This window comes from Heterocephalus glaber, unplaced genomic scaffold, assembly GCF_053883595.1.
Source record: "Heterocephalus glaber isolate CG9 unplaced genomic scaffold, H.glaber_assembly_v1.0 deba00000347, whole genome shotgun sequence".
In the NCBI taxonomy this organism is placed as follows: Eukaryota; Metazoa; Chordata; class Mammalia; order Rodentia; family Bathyergidae; genus Heterocephalus; species Heterocephalus glaber.
In genome coordinates this window covers 51138988-51159899 of record NW_028258143.1, presented here as the reverse complement: position 1 = coordinate 51159899, position 20912 = coordinate 51138988, and the positions used below count along the sequence as shown (strand labels likewise).

Here is a 20912-nt window from a genome sequence, read left to right as displayed (position 1 = left end):
GTTACATGGTTTAAGTGGATTTAGAACTTATGTAATGGTTATGTATTTGAGGCATGATCAGTGTTGCTTTCAGAATATTTCCAGTGCCTTTTAAAGGAAAGGGATAAAATTGGATTAGCTCAGTGACTGGCAATGTCAAGTAGAGGTCAAAGGCTGAAATGATTTGCTATACCTTCATCCCCAATGGCCTATGAACATTAACAGGCATATCCATGTCTAGTAAGTAAAAAAATAAGGTAAAAGCCATAAAAACATGAGAATATAATTCAAGAATTTTTTATTAAGTGATTTCTCAAGAAAATACATACATCAACAAAACTCTAAGCTAATCATGTTTTCAAATTATTTTGGCTTTATGAACCTTTCTGAAAACAAAGTCTTATGAACAATTCCAATAAGAAAAGAGAATATGGTGGGGGGCTGCACTGGTTCAAATAGCATATTCGACCCTACCTTTCAGCCTGCAAGGAATCCATTACCTCCAATCTACCACAGGATCCAGGACACATTGATTTGAAATTCACAGTGCAAGTACACATTGATTTGGTTTGTTATGTTTGGCTAAAGTAGTACCTCTTGTTCTGGGTCGTCATCCAGAAGGTTAAAACTTTTTTTTATCACCCGTCCAGAAGCTGTAACAGTGATTAAGTTTTCTTTCTATTATATGGAGAGAAATAAAAAGATGTAAGTTCTATCATATGCAAAGACAAAATTTTATTAATAAATGTGGTAAAACTAACCAGCCTTTTTCCAACGTCCACAATTCTTTTCTCAACCAAGAAAATTCTGAATCAGATTTCTGATCCTTCAGTTTGTAAAAATACTTTACTATGGTAAGGGGTTTAGTTAGATAAAATAACAGAATAAGCAAAAACTAATTAACTAATTCAAAAGGTATAGGTTTTCTGTTTTATTTTCCTCATTTCTGTACTAGCATAGAACAAAAAAAGAGGATCTACTTTTAGAAATTCCCTTCATCATTTTCTTCATGTTAATTTACACATTAAAGAAAAAGTATCATTTGGAGTTAAAGTATGATATGTGCTTTTACATATACCCCAAATAACCCTAAGCCTGCTCAAATAATTAGAACCAAAAGTTGAAAATTCATCAATAAAAACTTAGAGAAATCCAGAAAGGAATAAATAAGCAAAAGATAAACTCAATATTATCAATTTTCTTCAAGTCTCATTTGTACACCCATGTAGACAAAATGAATAGATTTTTATAGGGCTGTGCTATTGTTTTCAGCCATATTCCAAGGTAAACATATTTGCATATCATACGCTTATACATAAAGAAAATTATATACAAAGGACTTAAAAAAGTATTTCTGACTTACCTTGTTCTCCCTATTGGCCAAAATTACAAAATCTTCAGAGATCTGATGCTGAGAACTATTATTTTCTATTTCATTTAGCTTTAAAATTCTGAAAAGAATAAAAAAGAATTCTAAGAATCTAAGACCTCAAAACACCGTCAAAGTGCCAAAGCTGAACTGCTGAAATTAAACAATGAAAATTATAGTAACATTTTCTGATTAGTCTGAAAAACAAATGCCTGATCAATAAATGTCCATAAACCCCTGAAAACTCAAGAGATTCTGTTAAACAGAAAAACAGCAACTGTGACAAGTGGTAGCGAAGTAGGCAATGCAGGAATGAGGCACTTTGCTCAGGCTTCACCTTCCAGATGGGCTTAATGAAAGTTGCTCTGTGGGCTGGGGATTTAGCTCAGTGGCACTGTGCCTGCCTCGCAAGCAACAAGGTCCTGAGTTCAATCTCTGGTACCAAAAAAAAGAAAAAAGAAAGTTCCTCTGAGGAACCTTATCACTTTGTCCCTTAACAAGTCTTTAACATGGCATTATGGCAGATATTTGCATTTTTATTTCTGAAGATAGAATGAGATGTCTATAAACAACACGCAGAGTTAACTCCAAGAGACTGGAGCAGCAACTAAATCTAAACTAAGATTTTCGTGATAGAGTAATACCTAAAAACTGCATTGACAATACATTTGTCTTTTCTTACTATTAGTTATAATAAATTAAAAATTTGGGTTGTATGAGTGTAAATGTCCTCAAGGATCAAGCTTTATTAAGCAAGAGAAAATAATTTGCTCACCACCTACACTAATCTGTTCACATCATTAACAAGCTTCCAAAGCACAATTTTTTCAAAGCTCAAAGTCTCACATGCACACAAAAAAGAACAGGTGGGGTAGCTATACATAGTGGTGTACACCTCTAATCTCAGCAACTCAAGAGGCTGAAGCAGGATTGCAAGTTTGAGGCCATCCTGAGCAACTGTGGAAGACTCTGTCTCAATGCCCAGTACAGAAAAAAAGACAGGAATGAAAGAAGGAAAGAAGGAAAGAAGGAAAGAAGGAAGGAAGGAAGGAAGGAAGGAAGGAAGGAAGGAAGGAAGGAAGGAAGGCAGGCAGGCAGGCAGGCCGGGCAGGCCGGCCAGGCCTGGCCAGGAAGGAAGGAAGGATGGATGGCAGGCCGGCCAGGCCGGCCAGGCCAGGCCAGGCCAGGCCAGGCAAGGCAAGACAAAGTGAAATAGCTACTGTAGCCAGGAATAGGTGGATGTCTCAGAATTGCCAGAGACAAACACATCAGATTAAAGTACTCAATTAGTTATTTTAATCACTGTAATATTTAAAAGTGCCTATCTTTTAAAATCTGGCAAAGGGACACATATAATTTGTGAAACTTATTTTCTTAAACTTAGATTAATATGGTTGGTAATAAATATTAAAAAGTTAGGTGGTAATAAACATTATAAGTATAGTTTACTGAAGCTGAACCTTAGTTTAAGATATTTTGTAAAAGTTAATAAACTTATTTCATTAAATACTTTCATCCTTCTTAGACGAAGAGAGGTAAACTGATTATTAGGAAGCATAAAAAGGGCCAGGATTTAGCTCAGTGGTTTTGCCGCCTGACCCCCAAGCACAATGTCCCGAATTTGATCCCCGGTACCAAAAAAGAACCATAAAGAAGTCAGACATGGCTCTTCTTATTCAACAAACACTTACTGAGCATCTATTCTGTGTCAAGTACTGTGCTCAGTTTTGGGGTACAGGAATCAGCAAAACAGACTCTTCCTATCATTATGGACAATTAATTAAAATTGCTCTATGTGCTACAGAGCAAGATTACACAATGGGTACAATAAAAACAGGGCAGGCAAGTAAATCTAACAAGAGTATTAAAGAAAGTCTCTAAAAAAGCGATCTTTAATTTGGACCATAAACTATGAGTAGAAATTAGGCAGGCGAACAGGCAGGATAAACAGACTCCACAAAGAGGACCAGGTCCCCAGCTGTCTGAAAAGACATCTTGTCTGCAGTTAAGAGGGAAGAAGGTCTTTCAGTCTACTCTGCTAACCCTGTGGGTCTTTATCCTGAGAGCAAAAGAGAAGCCATAAAAAGGTTAAAGCAGAATTCATTTGCTTAGGTTTTCACATTTGTTCATGTTATTAACAATCATTCTCACTGCCAAAAAGAAAAAGAGTAAGCACAAGAGTGGATTCTGGAAGCCCTGTAAGTAGGCTATTACTGTGGTCTAGGCTAGTGATGATGGCAGTCTGACCAAAATAAGGACAGTGGCCAGGGGCAGAAATAGTCAGGGTTAAATATTTAGTAGTAAAATAAAGTGTATTGACAGGATATATAGTTGTGTGTGAGGGGCAGAGGATGCTGGATGTGGTGGCCCCTGCTTGTACTCCCAGCTCTGTGGGAGGCTGAGGCAGGAGGACTGCAAGTCTGAGTCTAGCCTGGGCAACTTAGTGACTGAGTGAGACCCTGTCTCAAAATGAAAAAAAGTGGCTGGGGACATAGATCAGTGCAAAGGACCTAGGTTCAATTCCCAGTGTCACCAAAAAAAATGTATACTGATAAAACACAAGAAGGTAAGATATCAAGAACGATTCCAGATTTCTGGCATGAGTTAAGATGAGGTTTGGGCTAATACATAAATGTTGGAATTTTTGCTATACAAAGATCTTTGACACCAAGTGAATAAACAGAGAATATTGAGTGAGGAGAGAAGGTTTAAGTGCTTAGGACAGTGGTGGTGGCATGTGTGCTGCAGTAAGCTGTTTATGATCACTTAGAGCTCTAGGATATCCAACAATTAGAAAGTCTATGAAGAGCAAGAAAAGGATGAAAGATTATTTAAAAAGATGGATAGAAGTGCGAAGAAAACAAGAACTGTGATGTCAGGGAAACCAAATGACAAACATTTCAAGGGACAAAAAGTCACCTGGTGGGAGATGTGTAATCTTTGAAAGCAAATAAAGTAAAACAAAAATCAATCCACTGCCTTTCGTGTGTTAAGGCTGACCTTCAGGAGAAAGATGAACCATCTCCTTTCTTTTTAATCCTAGAGAATTGGGACTCGATGAGGAAGGGCTGGTCTATAATTCCCTTTCATTTGTATATTATCTATCAAAGAGTATACTCAAATAGCATATGTATAAATAGTATGATGAATAAAAGTCAGATATTCTAGGTGCCTGTCTCTGGGAAGTGTCCTACAACAAGCTAATTATTTCCATAATTGGTTCAATAGTTAGCTGGCAAAAATAAAGATGGCAATATATGCTACCAAAAGCTGTTTTTAACTTTGAAGTGCTTACTCACTTGATTTGATTTGGGCCAACATGTATTATTCTACCAGATGCATCAGGATGGAAATAGATCCAGTCAGATTCTAAAGAACAACAGTCCATTTCTTGGATCCCATTTTTTGCCTGAAGTTGGAAAAAAAATATTAAGATAAAGAATAGGGGAAAATATTTTTTTCAAATATAACACCAGTGATGAGTCATTAACACAAAAGCACAGGAAAAAAGAAATTATTAACCAGTTGAACTGGGATGTACTGGAGGGCTCAATTATGACACTCAAACTTGAGAAAGTAAAAACATTTAAATTTGGAAATTTCATAGACTTACTCTGTACCATATGTCATACTGTACAAATAATAAGGAGTTACCATATTTGAGGGTACATATTTTGTGTCATGAACTATATTTGATCCTTTATGGTCACTAATTCATTTGCTCTTAATCACTCTCAAAGAAGATATTAACCTCAATTTATGGCTAAGGAAACTGATATGCAAAGAGAATAAATCACTTGTCCAATGTTTTGAACCTATTAAAAGAAGATCTGATTCCAAAGTCCATGGACCTTCCATTATATTACTCTGCCTTACTTATGTACATGTAGTTCCCCCACAACTTCCTCCTTCCCTTCCCATCCCAACCATTCCCTGTCAATCAGCACAGTGGGTAACACAAACAAACATGTGACCAAGCCTAAAGTCTCTGACATAGGTCATGTAATCTTAGATAAGTAAAATACTATAAACTCTCATATCTAGGCAGGCATAGTGGCGCATAGCTAAAGTCTCAACTACTCAGGAAGCTGAGGCAGAAAGATTGCTTGAGCCCTAAAGTTGGAGACCAGCCTGGGTAACATAGCAAGACCCTGTCTGAAAAAACAAAAACAAAACAAACAAACCTTGCTTTCATATCTGAGGAAATGGTCTAATACTGTTTAGCATTTAAGAAAAGAAATGAAATTTATTTCATTGTGGTATATTTAGACATTAAAGGAAAAAAACCCTTGTATGTGATCACATGTGTACACTAATATTCCACTGTATATATACACAGGAGCACTGGAAACTAAAACTAGCATGGATACAGAACTTCACTGGCTTTAAGTCATTTAATTTCTTTAGTTTCTTCAATGTAAAATGAAATGATACAGTCTTTCCTATTGGATATTCATAAAAGCTTTGAAACACTAGAGTTTATTAATTTCATCAGCATATATTGACAGGGTACAATGTTGTAGGTACCATACTAAGCATTTGTACCTGACATGAATCAAACATCAAGATGTTGATAGCATATGGGGAGACAGAAACATAAACAGAAAATAATAATGCAGTGTAGAAAAATGAAATGATTGGGCCTGAACAGGATATTATCAAGAAACCAATCCAGATGAACGGAATTTCAAGAAGCAAAAAAGCTTAACCTGAGTCATAACAGATAAACAGAAAATAGTGACAAACAGCACAGAAATCACAGAACAAAAACACAACAGTTTAAGCCATATAGCATGTATATACATAAACATAAGTAACAGCTAAAATTAAATTGAGAAGTACAGTATACAGGCACGAGGCCGGAGAGGTAGGCTAGGGATATGCTATTAGTGCTTTGTATGCTAAAGCACTTAAAAAATTTGAAATTTAACACATTTTATGAATCAAATTAGTGAATGAGTTCCAATTTTTCATTAATTTTTACAAGTATCCTATTTCTAATAGAAATGGTCATATTATTATATATCACACACAAGAAAATGAATGCATTTAAACATCTTGGTTGCAACTATTAAAATAAATATGTCTGTGATGGTACTGGCTCCAAAGTGTTCTCTTTATTAAAAATATATAAGTATAACATGCAAGAATATCTGTGTTAAATAGTAGGAAGCTTTATTACCAGCTCCTGTAGTTTTTAATTATTTTCTCAAGTGCTAGATTTAAAGCTCAGTGTAATACTGAAAGCTATAGGACACTTTCTATAGCTGACATCTTAAGTTTGGCTGCTTATGTTTTGGAGTTATCTACTCTTCTGGTGGGTAGCAAGGTAACAGACATAGGCATCATTAAGGCAATGTCACTGCAATAAAACTTTCCAGCAAAGAGATTAAAAACCTCCGGACTTGGCAATTATTTATGATATGGATAAGTACGCTTGACATAGATGTTGAAAACCATTATTTATGTGCATATATACATACAAATACAGTGTGTGTATACATATGGATATATATGAAAGAACATGTGTTATCAGTTCTTATATAAGAAGAGTGTGTGCTAAATGTCTAGAATGTAAATTCTGTAGGGTTTGACTGGATGCTTTTTCATCATTAAGTGAAAAAGAGATTCGCAGTTCCTGGTGGCTGGAGGACATCCTGATTGGGAGGTGAACAATCAATTCAAGAAACAGACTTCAGAGGGCCCTACACAAAAAATTATAAAGAGGCTGTCAACAGACTGGGTCAAACAGAAGCTGAAACAAGTGATAAATAAATGAGAAGCTAGAAGGAAACAATGTTCTCAATGTAGAATGCACCAGGCGTAGTATGCCCAATGGCCATGACATCAAAAGAAAAAGACAAAATTGCTAACCTTCAACATGGCAAAAGGTAACCTGTGACTCTAAAAGCCAAGGGAGCCAACAGTGACTGACTGCACTTGGTCCTGGAAGAGATCAATGTGGAATACATGAGTCAGCCTTACAAAAAGCAACGTTTGCCAAGTGTGATGGCACATGCCTGTGATCCCAGTACCCAGGAGGCTGAGGTAGGGGGATCACCCTGAGTTTGAGGTCAGCCTGGGCTAAATAGTGAGTTCAAGGCCAGCCTGAATTATACATTGTAAGACTTTGGTGCAAAACCAAAACAAAACAACACTAAATTAAATCAGGAAGATAAAACAAAAATGGAACCCCTTGTTTGCTTTCTTCTGAGAGTATAAGGAGCTTTAAGGATGAAAATGTATCCCCAGCTATGTCTGGTACATGGCGGGCTCTGGATAGATGTTTATTAAATGGCAAATCAATGTCTACAGCATGTTTAAAAGAAATATGAATTCAAGAGGCAGGAATAGCTATGGTTTTATCAGGTACCATTTTTCTGCCATAAATATAAGATATGATTGAAAATATGGTAAGTGCTTAAATTTTTAAAAATTTACTACAGTAAAAGATACACTGTCATTAATCTCCTTCCAAATATTCCCCCCTACATCAAACACACTTAACCCACTGTTCTTGCCACTTTCTGAAGCAGTTCTGGAAGACCTTTTTCATGAGTCTCTTTAGTTGTACTGCTGTGGCTACCTCGATGCCCTGCATTCATTCAGAATGTTTACTTTTCATGGTCATTCTGACTTTGAGGAAGAGCTAGCAGTTGCACAGTGTCAGATTTGGTGAATAAAGCAGATGATGCCACACTGTAATTTTTTTTAAGCTTGCCTTTCTGTTGGATAGCACTCAGCAGCAGCATTCATTGCATTTTTTATCACACCTCATAAAAAGACTAACAAAAGAGGACTTCCATGACTGCTTCAGAAAGTAGAAACAAGGATGGGATGATTGTGCTCGAAGCAAGGGGGAGCATTTTGAGGTGGATTATGGGCAATGTATCTTTTACTTATTTATTTATTTATTTATTTATTAAATTATTTTATTGGTACATTGTAGGTATACAACACAATTACATTTCTCATTGGGAATTGTACCTTTACATGATGCATCTTGGTTCTTATTTTTTTCCCCATTCCTAGCCCACCCTTCCCTATTTACAAAGACTTTATTTCCATTTTTTCCATTTCTCATCATTTTTCCTTTCCCTTCTTTCCTTTCCCCTGCCCCTCCCACTACCTCTACCCCTTCGGACCTTTTCTTCCTATTTTGCATTATTGATTATTCATTCTAATCATTGGTACATTTTAGGTATACAATATAATGACACTCATCATTGGAAATTTGCACCTTTACATAGTCTCTCTTGGTTCTTATTTTGTGTATCTTTTACTGTAACACACCATATTTTTTTAATAAACAATTGTAGTTTAAGAATATTCTGGAAAACTCTTAGTGTTTCAATACCTACACTATGACCTCCAAAGTGCTCTGGAAAGCACATAGCAACAAACCATGCACAAGTAGAACCAACAACACATTACACAGTGATTTCAGAGGCAACCTGAATATATTCCATGAATAATTTCCACTGTGGAGCTTGAGAGATGTTTTATATGGGATCCTTTAGAGATTAATAAGGGGGAAAAATTTACTGGTGCCCTAAGAATTTTCAAATGTTAACAGTTTTAAGTTCCGTGTGATACACAGAAGTATTTCTCTATATTTTTGCAAATTATTAAAACAAATGAATAAAAAAGTAATTCTTAGGAATGTATTACTGTTAGAGGAGTAGAGAACAGAGAATTTCTGGTACAAATCTACTACCAAAAATATTGATCACTAATGATTTACCAAGGAATTATCCTTCAGGGCACAAATATGGAAAACTCCTTTCTGTTTCTTCTTATTGGGTGTGATGATGTAGTGCCAAGGATGGCCTCCAATCTGAAAAGCATTTTCCAGAGATGACACCTCAAAGAGCAATGGTGGCGAGTCTATAGAGATGAGCAAAGGGCATTTATTAGCTTCTCTGTTCTGGTGGCCTTGGGCCATTCATTAACTGAATTCAACCTTTCTTAGCATGCATCATCCACGAACTTCCACTATGAAAAATTACTAAGTTGAAAGAAACAAATGCAATCAGGAAGAAGTTTACTGCTAAGAAAAAGAGAAAGCTAGTAGGAAACAAATATTAGGCCATGAGCAAACTTTCTAGACATCTGTATTCTGGGGCATGTGTAAGTCTGCAGATGAACAGGGATAAAAGATGAACTGAAGATGCTTATGGTGGGGGGAAAAAAAAAGAGGACAGGGTATACTTAATAAAAGCTGCCATTTGCTGACTACCTGTTATGTGTAAGATTCTGAGCTAGTTACTATTTCCAACTCCCATAACAACCCTAGCAGGTAATTAAGTCTAATAATTCCTTCAATATGAGAAGATCTTCCATATCCAAAGCTAACAAGTATATGAAACAAACTTTACAAGATTTGTCTTGCATAAGATTTCCAGTATAAATGCAACATTAGTCATAATGAATGTAACCACTTAGGGTAGGGTCTGCCCACAATGAAGACTTTATTAAAGGGCAGTCACTACTGCTACTATTGTCATCAGACAAGTTAACTTTAAGGTGGTTCAGATAGACTCAGTCAGTCTCTTTTGGAGACACCATAAAAGAGAATTCTGTTGGTGCTTTTTAGTCTTACTCTTTGATCACAATTTTAAAGAGTGTAATCTACTCTTAAATGCGTAAGTGAAAGAAAGGTACCACAGCTTTAGAAAACCAGAACTCCTTTTGGGCAACCTATGGAAACACTACATGGTCTACCTGGGCAAATGGCTAACTTATGACTGTTTACCTCTCTAACTTGAGAATTTAATTGTTTGATGAGGCCACTACTAATTTTTCAGAGTAATCTTGTCATACTAGTTAAGGGGCTTATATTAGGAAGATTATTCTTTTAAGAGTCACATATTATACAGAGAAGTGTGTGTTTTGTTAGGCCTCTTTATAAGAATTATACTACTTTTATCATCATGTTTTTTAATCTTTTAAGAAAAGGGTAATATCATCGATATATAAAGGTCATTTCCAGTAATAAGAAAAATAGGAGTACTCCAATATAAAAAAAGTGTAAAATCACAAGCCAGTAAATCATAAATTTCATATGTGATAGTATACTGGCTACCAAGTGATGGTGGATAAGAACAAGAATCATAAAATGGGAAAAATATAATTACAGTTTTAATTTGGGATTAAAATTTAATTAGCTATGTTTTAGAGAATATGAAAAAATTCTAAACAAAAAAATCAATGCAAATACATGTATTAGCAAGTCTCTGTTCACAACTTTGACTGGCTTTGGTAAACCTTCAAGAGCCCAAATTTTGATTTGTACTGGTATTCTCAAAAAAGCCTACAAGTTCTCACAGAAGAGGCAATTTCATGCCATGTGGTAAGAAAAGTTTTGGACAGGTCTACACCATCTTGTTTCTAGAAAGCAAGGCGTTTACAAGAACGTCAGCCAGAAAGGAGCCAGGAAAAGGGGCTCCTACTGTCTAGACTGTGGAAAGAGGCACTACAAATAAAATGACCAATTAATAAAATACTTTGAGTCTGTGAAAGGTCAACAAATAATACTTCAAAGGAGACCTTTAACACAAAGTGTACAAAATGACTGTTTAAAAGAGAGGAGAGGGGCATGGTTGTATACGTTTATAATCCCAGCACTCAGGAGACAGAGGTAGGAACATTGCCACGAGTTTGAGGCCAGCCTGGGCTACATAGTGGGTTCAAGGCCTGCCTGCACTACAAAGTGAGACCTTGTCTCAAAAAACCAAAAAGAAACAAAAACTTTAAAAAAATGATAAGAGGGAAATAAGAATTTTCTGTAATTTTAAAATGTAAGGCATACTTATTCATATAAAGGTTTAAAAACCTAGATATGTGTTAAGCAAAAATACAAGGTACAGAACAGAGTATATGCCATTTCTCAGTGTAGGAAGGAAGGCGATATTTAAAGTAAATATATATAATATATATTTGCTTATTTTTGCAGAAAGAAATAAAACAGAAGAATAAACCTGAAACAAACAAAAAGTAATCTAGTTTTGAAGACAGATGTGAGATGGGGGAGGAAAGTAATAATAGGATGGAAGAGGAAAGCTTGGAAACAAAGTTTCTGAGTGTATCTTTTCATGTAGTTTTGACCCTTCAACTATATACACATTTTGTAACTGTAAGAATAAAATCAAGGGCTGGGAATTTAGCTTAGTGGTAGAGCATTTGTCTAGTATGTGCAGGGCTCTATGTTCAATCTCCAGTACAGCAAAATAAATAAATAAATAAATATCAACAAGGAAAAAGGAAACCAAACAAATGAACTCACATATATCAAACTGGTAATCTAATCCTATAGAAAAATGGCCTCAAATTACTTTTAAATACATTACTCTGTATGTATACAATGATTGGGCTGTATACTGAGGGAAAAAGGGAGCCTTCAGTCCATGCTTTAATTTTTAGTAAAGCAGCACTGGTACTGATGGTGCAGGATTATTGTGTATTATTATAGGATAAATTTTAATTGGAATCAAGAAATCCAGCATGGAGCTGGGGTGTGGCTGAGTGGTAGAAGGCTTGCCTAGCATGTGCAAGGCCCTGGGTTCAAGTCCCAGCACCATAAACAACAAAACAACAACAACAACAAAAAGAAAATTTGCTGTGAGTTAAAGGAAATAAATATAAAGTAAAAAAGAACAGTAAAGTTAAAAAATATCAAAATGAAGTGGTGAATTTTGTATCTTCCAGTTGTTCACTGGGAGAGCCAAAAAGTAAGGATATGTAACTATAATGATGCAACTAGACTTTGGTCACTGTTATGGGTTGAACTGTGTCCCCCAACTCAAGAGAAATGCTGAAGTCCTGACTCTAGGACCTGTGATTGTGACTTTATTTGGTATTAGGTCTTGACAGATAACAATCAAATTGAGATGAAATAGTACTGGATAAAGCTAAGCTCTAAATTCAACAACCGGTACTGTATTCTTATAAGGAGAAAGACTTGATGAAATGGAAGGAAAAAGTCCACATGAATAGAAAGGCAGAGATTGGAGTTAAGCCAAGGAACACCAAGGACTGCCTATATTAAAACCTTTGGAGTTTCACCTAAAAGCATGTTGCTTGCTTGTTGCAAATAGAAGGAAATATCCTCAAGGTGCTAAGGAATGATTCTTAATGAACTAAGTAAAAAAGGTATTAGGATAATAAAGTATATTTTCCCTTTTAATTAACTCATGTGATTTTGTGTCTATTTCCAATCCTTAAACTATTCTTGAATACCTGAGATGCACCCTGGATACACATGGTTTAATATATACTGGTGATTTTAGATGGTGGTTTGATTTTTTTTGAATAAATTGCTTAATTTAATAAGCTAATTAAATAAAGAACATATTTACCATATTTATAGAATTTTCTTTTTTGTGTTTTGTCAATCTGTAAGCATTCTGGGAAGTCCCCACTGTATCTAGTCCTATCTGTGTTCAGATGGCATAATAATAACATTTTCCTTGGAAAATACCCTTCACAAATTGTTAAATGTTTCACAAAATATAAAATGTTAAATTATAAGGGAGCTAGGATGGCACTATTTGTTGCAACTCATTTTCAGATAAGAATATAAAAGCTCAAAAAAACACAGTGTTTCCAAAGGTCTCTGGTCAAGCAAGGCTCAGCATCCCCAGGCCTTTGGCTCAAGCAACAACCCAACAGAATTTTGTTGACATTTATTCAATAACAAGGAATATACATTTGCTGTATAGAAGCAAGATGAATCAGTTTATAACTAAGGAGAAAAACATTTGGATGATTATAATTAGTAACTACTTATATGACCACTTATTTAAGGTGAAAAAGTACTATATAGTAGCCATACCTGTGATTTTAATATTACAAGGGATGCCAAAGGGAGCCTCTCCTACAGTTCCAGTAGTCCCACCCCATCTGCATGCACACCCTAAGTCAAGTTTCTGTTGCATGAACTAAAAACAAAACAAAACAAAAATGGTGGCTTTAGCACCTGTTTATTTGCTATCTGGAAAGAAAAAAATAATTCACATGTGTATAACAGAGAAAATGTCTTTAATCAAGGGTCTTTCTGTTTATCTTCCCCACCCGTCTTTTAAAGATTACTTTGTCTTTCAGGATTTCTATAGTTTTATGCAGTTGCTAACTACACATACACTTTACTCTAAAAACATTTCATTAAAAAAAAAGAACAGTCCAAAATTCATAGTTTAGCAAATTTCAGGTTCTCTACCTGTTCAGTGATGGCTTGGAAGCTGTAGAGTCTGACCAGTCCTGAGCTGTACATCACAATCAGTATTCCATGAGACAGAGTAGCATCAGTAACATTCCCGAAAATCTGGGGGGAAAGGCAGATATCACCTGAGAAAAGACCAGAAGGTCAATCCTCTGAGTGTTCACAGTGGTTTTTACTGTTGCTTAAAATTCAGGTCATCATTTCAACCTTGGTGCCTAGTGTTAAAACTTAACTACAATTTAGCAACTTGAGACTAGGGTGTTAGTAGGGGTGAGCAGTAAGCCAGTAGATTTTCAGACTGGAGCACTGATAAAAGTGTAGCACAAAACCCTCAGAATGATACATCAGCATTTATTTGCTTCATAGCTTTATAAAAATCTATTAACACCTGGGTGTGGTGGTGCACTCGGGAGACTGAGGTAGAAGGATCACCATGAGTTCAAGGTCAGTCTGGGCTACACAGTGAGTTTAAGGCCAGATTGAACTACAAAGCGAGTCCCTGTCTCAAAAAAAAAGAATCTATTAACACATCTTATTCCTCAAGGATATTGGTATATAGTAAGGCCATGTAATTCTAAATGAATTTTTAACTTACCATGCATATCCTGGCAGAGACCTATTCTTTATATTTACTAAAATGTTCTCTATAAAGAGATAAACTTTAGCTATTTAGAGGTGAAAAGATTGGATCTAGGCAAGTAATTATAAGACAGACATCTCCAGATTTTTATTATCATCTTGTTCTTTAATTTCTAATAAATATTGCTTTTTTTTAGCCATATACAAATAAAACATGCTGAAGATCAAACATCTACAGAGACATTTAGCCTTGCTGGCCTTGAGTAAGGTTTTAGCTCATTGTTCTTTAAAGTTTCTGTTCTATGCACTGAATGCATGATTCTACATATAGCTTAGATAAATAACATTATTCTATGCCTATATGAATAAGTAACAAAAGTCAATACAGGCAAATATTTATAACGATGAAAGACAAAGTGGATATGAAATGAAAATTTGTTTCTATTTCTATTCAAGAAAGCTGACTGAAGATTTACAATCTCAGTAAATGTCCTAAGTCCACAATACTACCCAGGAACTGGGCTCCTGGGTAGTTTTATTATGCATAGTAAGTGAAAAATGTGCTTCAATCCCAATCATACCAACTATAATCAAAACCAAATCCTTCAGATGGTTATTGCGGATACATAAGAATAAACAGGAACAATTTATGACTTTGTTAAGTGTTCATTCTTACTGTAGACTGTAATGTATATTCACAATTATCTAATCCACAAGCACAAAGAGAACGATTAAATTATAAGTTGTGCTTTTTTGCCATCTCTTTGAAAGATAATTACAGTTGGCTTTGACGTTGACTAGCTCATGATTTTTTAATTCACTGATCCTTGTTTCCCATTTTGAAAGGAAGAGTTGTGTAATTCAAACATTTCAGAACAATGAATGCTATAATAAAGTAGCCAAACTACTTTAAAATTTGATTTACACTTTTGGGTGGAATCTAGGTTCAGATTCTAGCTCTTTCACTTAATATTTTCAGAATTTGAGTATCTGCTTACCTTCTTAATTATTACATTGTAAAATACTCAAAGTGCTTGCTACAAAATAAATATATAACTAACATTATTTAGTGTATCACACTTATATAATATTAAAATGTTTAAATTCATTCATCTTATTTACTAGTGAGTATCAGTAGAACCTTGAGATCTTGTCATCTAAAACACTTTAAGTGTTTAAAGAAGAGTCCAATAAATAAACATTTGCCTGTAAGAAAGTAGAAGACTATTGATTCTTTTTTTGGTGCTCAAGATTAAAACCTGGACCTTGCACATTCTAGACAAGCATTGTACCACATTGAGCTATATCCTCAGCCCCACTGACTCTTATGAAATCTGTCACCTCTTTTCGCCCATGTAACTACTCCACAAATCAAGGAAACCACCAACAACAATAAAATCCAAAACTGAATGATGGAGAAAATTTACACAATTATTAGCCTTGTTTATATACCATAAAGCAAATTTTAACCTATAACTTGCCATTAAAATGAGACATGTTTTGCAGCTTAATGATCATTTTAATAAGCTTTGGAAATATTTTCCTTGAAAAAAACTAACTTATTCATTTCACAATTTTATAAAAAAGTAGTTTATTAATGACCACAGGTTTCCAACGTTATCCATCTGAGAGGCATAAAAACATGCAGGAAAAAGAAGGGATAAGGGGCTTTCCTCTCAAGTCAGATGTTTTCATGTATTTTGATATGAAACAAACCAAGTCGTGGGAACATTTCCAATCAAAACATCTAATAAATAATTAAATGACAGCAATCTTATTGTCAATAAAATTAATGCAATTGAGTAAGAAATAAGTCCTTACCCTTTTGTTGATCTCTACAATCCCTACAAGTGAAAAAGGTAGAGCTTGGAACACTGCAAGGTATAACAAAACAGTCTGCTGAATGCCTGCCTAAAAAGAAAGAGCAATATTACAGGCAGCTCTCCAAAGTACTTTAGAAACACTATTTTTATGACTTGAAAGCATCATCTGTCCTGGGATGTGGTTATACAGAGGTTTTCACAAACTGAAAACATCTGTTGACTGAGATTAAAAAGTCACCTAAAGGCCGGGGATTTAGCTTGGCCGGGGATTTAGCTCAGTGGTTTCTCCGCCTGGAGCACAAGCGCAAGGACCCGAGTTCGATCCCGGTACCAAAAAGAATGATGAGTTCAGTGTGTCCAAAGTAAGAAGGGGAGTATGGCAATGTCTCTTCTACTGTAATAAAAAATTTGTTTTTTAAAAGTCACCTAAAAAGGAAGGCAAACATATTTAAAATATGCTCATTAAATCAGCTACAGTATTTAGATATACACACATACACATGCACACAAAAGTCTACAAGAAACGTACCTGGGCACAGTGGTGCGCACCTGTCAATCCTAGCACTCAGGAGGCTAAGGCAGAAAGATTGCCTCAAGTGCGAGACCTGCCTAGGCTACATAATGAGTTCAAGGCCAACCTGAACCACATAGCGAGAAGGGAATGGAATGAATATGAGAAAAAGAAAAATTGGAAACAAAGTCTTTGTAAATAGGGAGGGATGGAGGGGTTGAAGGGAGGGCAAGGGAATGGGGAAAAAATAAGAACCAAGATAGATTACGTAAAGGTGCAAATTTCCAATGATGAATGTCATTATGTTGTATACCTAAAATGTACTAATAAAATTTAAAAAAACAAAACAAAAAGAACAAAAACAAAGAAATGTTTACAAGAGAACAGTAAGCATTTTTTAGCAATAAAATACTGTGTATTTATATTGTAAATTGGAGTTCTAATAATAGAGGCTAATCAAAACACATGTAGTTGTCATGGTCATTATCACTGAAAGTAATGTTGGCACTAATATATCTGCGTGAAATGAGAAAAAAAATCAATAGTAAAATCTTAAGCAATTTCTCTGCTTGAAGAGAAAAGCTCCCTTACTTTGAAGAACAAGTTCTAATCAATTTATTCCCATCATGAAATTTAAAATAATCTGCTGTATTTTCTCAGCAGAGGCTTCAACAGAATTTCTTAAATTTGTGGTAGGTAAAGGGGTCTGCCTGGGACACCAAGATCACCAATAAAACCTGCCGTTAAGTTAGAAAAAAAACAAGCCACAAACAAAAAAAATAGACTGTAATGTTTAAAATCCTTAGGATTCTCCCTTTGAAAGAGATCTTTTAACAAAAGATCTTTAAGGTATAAATCAGACTCCTTCCAAGTTCCTAAAACTGAAAGGAAAGATATTATTTATAGATCCTGACAAGAGCTATTAGTTGTTGGCTAAAGATTTGACAAAACAATATAAAATTAAAAAACTACTGAAAAGACATTAACATCATCAGAAGATGGTGAATGAAAAACCTTAGTAGATGTGTTCTATGTAAAATTAGACTTACTTGCTCTTCAGGAATTTAAATTCTTAAAAGGGCACATTAGACAAGATATTTGTAGAATTCTTATAAAATGTTTTGCTACTTTGTTACTGCCTTGAGTTTTTCTTTACCAAAGCAAAGATGACAACATAGTGAGAGCATAAAGAGAAAAGTATTTATGAGAGACAGTGATCTTTATCTTAGATTGGCATACTCAATAAATCAAGAAATGGGTGAGCAGATTCCAATAAAAGGCATGAATACCTCAAAACAAAAGGGACTGGACCCCCGACAGCACACAGGAGGTAAGCCACTCCCAGTGCACAAGAGGAGGCTTCCGGGCTGCCATACCACCCCGCCCCGGCACACAAGAGGTGAGCCCCATGGGCGCCAGCAGCAACCCACCCCCACCCCCACCCCCACCCCGTCGAAATGAGAAGACACATAAACAAGTCTCGAAACCAGACATCCAAATCACCTACAGCAACCCGAAAGGGAAACGAGGTGGAACATCGATATTCAACCACTTGGACCCCCTGAAATGGCAACAAAAGAGGATCTGGAAAAATGAAATCAGAAATAATTTCTCAGATAACAGCAAAGACTGTGCTCATAGTGCAACACATGATTAATAAATCTAGAGAGGAGCTGAGGAACGTGATGGAATCCCAACATAGGAAACAAATGGAATCCATAAAACAGATGCAAACAGATTTCCAGGAGATTAAAAACTCCACTGAAAGTCTATGCAGCAGAATGAGGCAATGTGAAGAAAGAATTTCAGATATAGAAGATAAGACTCTAATTCGTGACCAGGAAAACAAAAATTGCTTTAAAATTGTAAGGGACCATGAGAAATCAATCCAGCAGCTGCTAGATGATGCAAAGAAGAATAACATAAGACTTATCAGAGTCAATGAAGAAACAGGAAAGAGTGCAGATGACATTAAAAAACTGTTCACAGAAATGATGGCAGAAAACTTCCCAAGCAGAAGAAAACATCTTGACATACAGATAAGGGAGAAACATAGGACTTCAACTAGCCTTGATCAAAAAAAAAAAAAATCTACACATAGGCATATAATTGTTAAGATTCCAGAAACCCAACAGAAGAACAAAGTTCTACAAGCAGTTAGAGAAAAGAAACAAATCACATACAAAGGAAAGCCCATCAGAATCACAGCAGACTTCTCAATGCAAACCCTCAAGGCAAGAAGAGCTTGGAGTAATGTATTTCAAGCCCTAAAAGAAAACAGCCTCCAACCCAGATTGATGTACCCTGAAAAATTATCTTTCAAAATTGATGGAGAAATAAGATAGTTTCATGACAAAGAGCACCTTAGGAACTTCATGAATACCAAACCAGCACTCCAAAACATTTTAGACAATATCCTAGGAAAAGACAATGAGGATCACAACCCCAGGAAGCCCAGCAGAATGAATCCGTCAGGCGCGACAGGAAATTAAATGCAAAGGGGTGAATCCAACAAACAGAAAAAGTCATGACAATGGTAAGTCAATATGTATGAGTTATAACCATCAATGTTAATGGTCTCAATTCACCAATCAAAAGAAATAGACTGGGGCCAGGGATTTAGCTCAGTGGTTCTGGCACCTGCCTTGCAAGCGCAAGGTCCTGAATTTGATCCCCGGTACCAAAAAAACAAAACAAAACAAAACAAAGAAATAGACTGGCAGAATGGGTCGAGAAACAAGATCCAACAACATGCTGCATACAAGAAACACATTTAATTCAAAAAGAAACTCATAGACTGAAAGTTAAAGGGTGGAAAACAATATTCCATGTGATAGGAACCTGAAAAAAAAAAAAAAAGGCAGGAGTAGCTATCCTCTTTGCAGATCAAGTGGATTTCAAATGAAAATCTGAAACATCTGGTCCCAAGAATTTCAGATAAGGGATACTCAACTTGTATGTACAAATCTATTGTGAACATGTGTTTTCATTCCTCTTAAGTAAAAACTTAAGAATGGGACTGTTGGTTCTTAACAGTAATACAAGAAATTTCTATATTGTTTTCCAAAATAGTTTTAGCATTTTACATTCACATTAGCAGTCTTAGAAAGTTCTAACTGGTTCACACCTAAGCTGACATTTGTTCTTTTAAAACTTTTAACTTCACCTTCCTAATGAGTGTATAATTCAATCTTGTTATTGTACTGATTAGTATGTGCCTGATTCTAGTGTTGCACACCTTTCCTTGTGCTGTACTGGCTATTTATCAGCTTCTTGTGTCTAGTTTTTCATTGGGTTGTCTATTACTGAGCTCTAAGAGTTCTTCATATATTCTGGTCATAGGTTATATGCATTATAAATATGGTCTGTTCAAGGACTACTTTTCATTTTAATGATGTCATTTAAAGTTCTAAATTTTGATGGAATCTCATTTATCAATTTTTTTCTTTTATACGCCATGTTTTTTATATCCTAGGAAATTCTTGCCTACCCTAAATTCATATACATTTTCTCTTATAATTTCTTCTTAAAGTTTTAGTCTTTCATATTTAGGTTCATGGATCCTTTCAAGTTACTTTTAGGTATGGCAATAAAGGGTTGAGGTTAATTTTTTATATACAGATTCCAGGTGTTCTAGTACCATTTGCTGAAAACACTATCTTTTCCTATGCTCTTGAATTGAGTTTATGTTCTATAAAATGTTAATGTTAAATAATCTTTCAAAACTCAGTGGACTATGTGTGGTTCTATTTCTAGATTCTCTGTTTTATTCCAATGATCTATGTATCTTTCCTTACACCAACACTGCCTTGATTACTGTAGCTTTAAAGGAAGTCTTAAAATTAGGCACTAAGTGTTTTCCAACACTTTTTTTTTCTTTTTCTTTTTACTTTTCTAGGTCCTTTGTACTCCTACATAACTTTTAAATTTCAATATCCAATTCTTCATTTATAGTCCTGTATACACAGACCTGAATTTTTATATATACCTTGTGTTTTCTAATCCTGATAAATTCTAATACAAGTTCTAGGGGCTCCTAGAGATTTCTTAGTATTTTCTCTGAAGATGATCATTTCATCTACATATAAAGATTTTACTTTTACCTTGCCAATCCTATCCTAATTGTATCATTTTATTGCCAGACTATTTTGGTTTGGGCCTATGTTTCAAAGTTTAATGGATAAGGCCAGGGATTTAGCTCAGTGGTTCTGCTACCTGCCTCCCAAGCGGAAGGACCTGAGTTCGATTCTCGGTACCAAAACAAAGTTTAATGGATAGATGAAGAGTAGGCATATCTGCCCTTGTTCCCCACCTTAGGGAGAAAGCATTGTATCTTCTCCATTCATATAAGGCGTTTTTGCTGGAAGTATGGAGTACATGTCTTTAATCTGTTGAGAAGTTTCTGTTCTACTTCTAGTCTCCTGATAGCTT

General features: G+C 35.4%; 1 protein-coding gene across 6 annotated transcripts in view; it reads right to left on the bottom strand.

Annotated features, from left to right (window-relative positions):
• Dcaf17 (DDB1 and CUL4 associated factor 17) overlaps positions 1-20912 on the bottom strand; it is a 38731-nt gene that overhangs the window by 7365 nt on the left and 10454 nt on the right. For 3 of the 6 annotated variants that reach the window (XM_087200294.1, XM_004857665.3, XM_087200282.1), the window contains 7 exons: positions 15969-16058; positions 13566-13670; positions 13182-13287; positions 9093-9235; positions 4648-4757; positions 1343-1430; positions 574-657 (listed from right to left, as the gene is read on the bottom strand). In XM_087200294.1, coding sequence (XP_087056420.1) covers positions 574-657; positions 1343-1430; positions 4648-4757; positions 9093-9235; positions 13182-13287; positions 13566-13670; positions 15969-16058 — 726 coding nt within the window. The remainder of the gene's footprint in view (positions 1-573; positions 658-1342; positions 1431-4647; positions 4758-9092; positions 9236-13181; positions 13288-13565; positions 13671-15968; positions 16059-20912) is intronic. The other 3 variants (XR_015447013.1, XM_021238531.2, XM_013076987.3) reach the window with 3 other exon arrangements.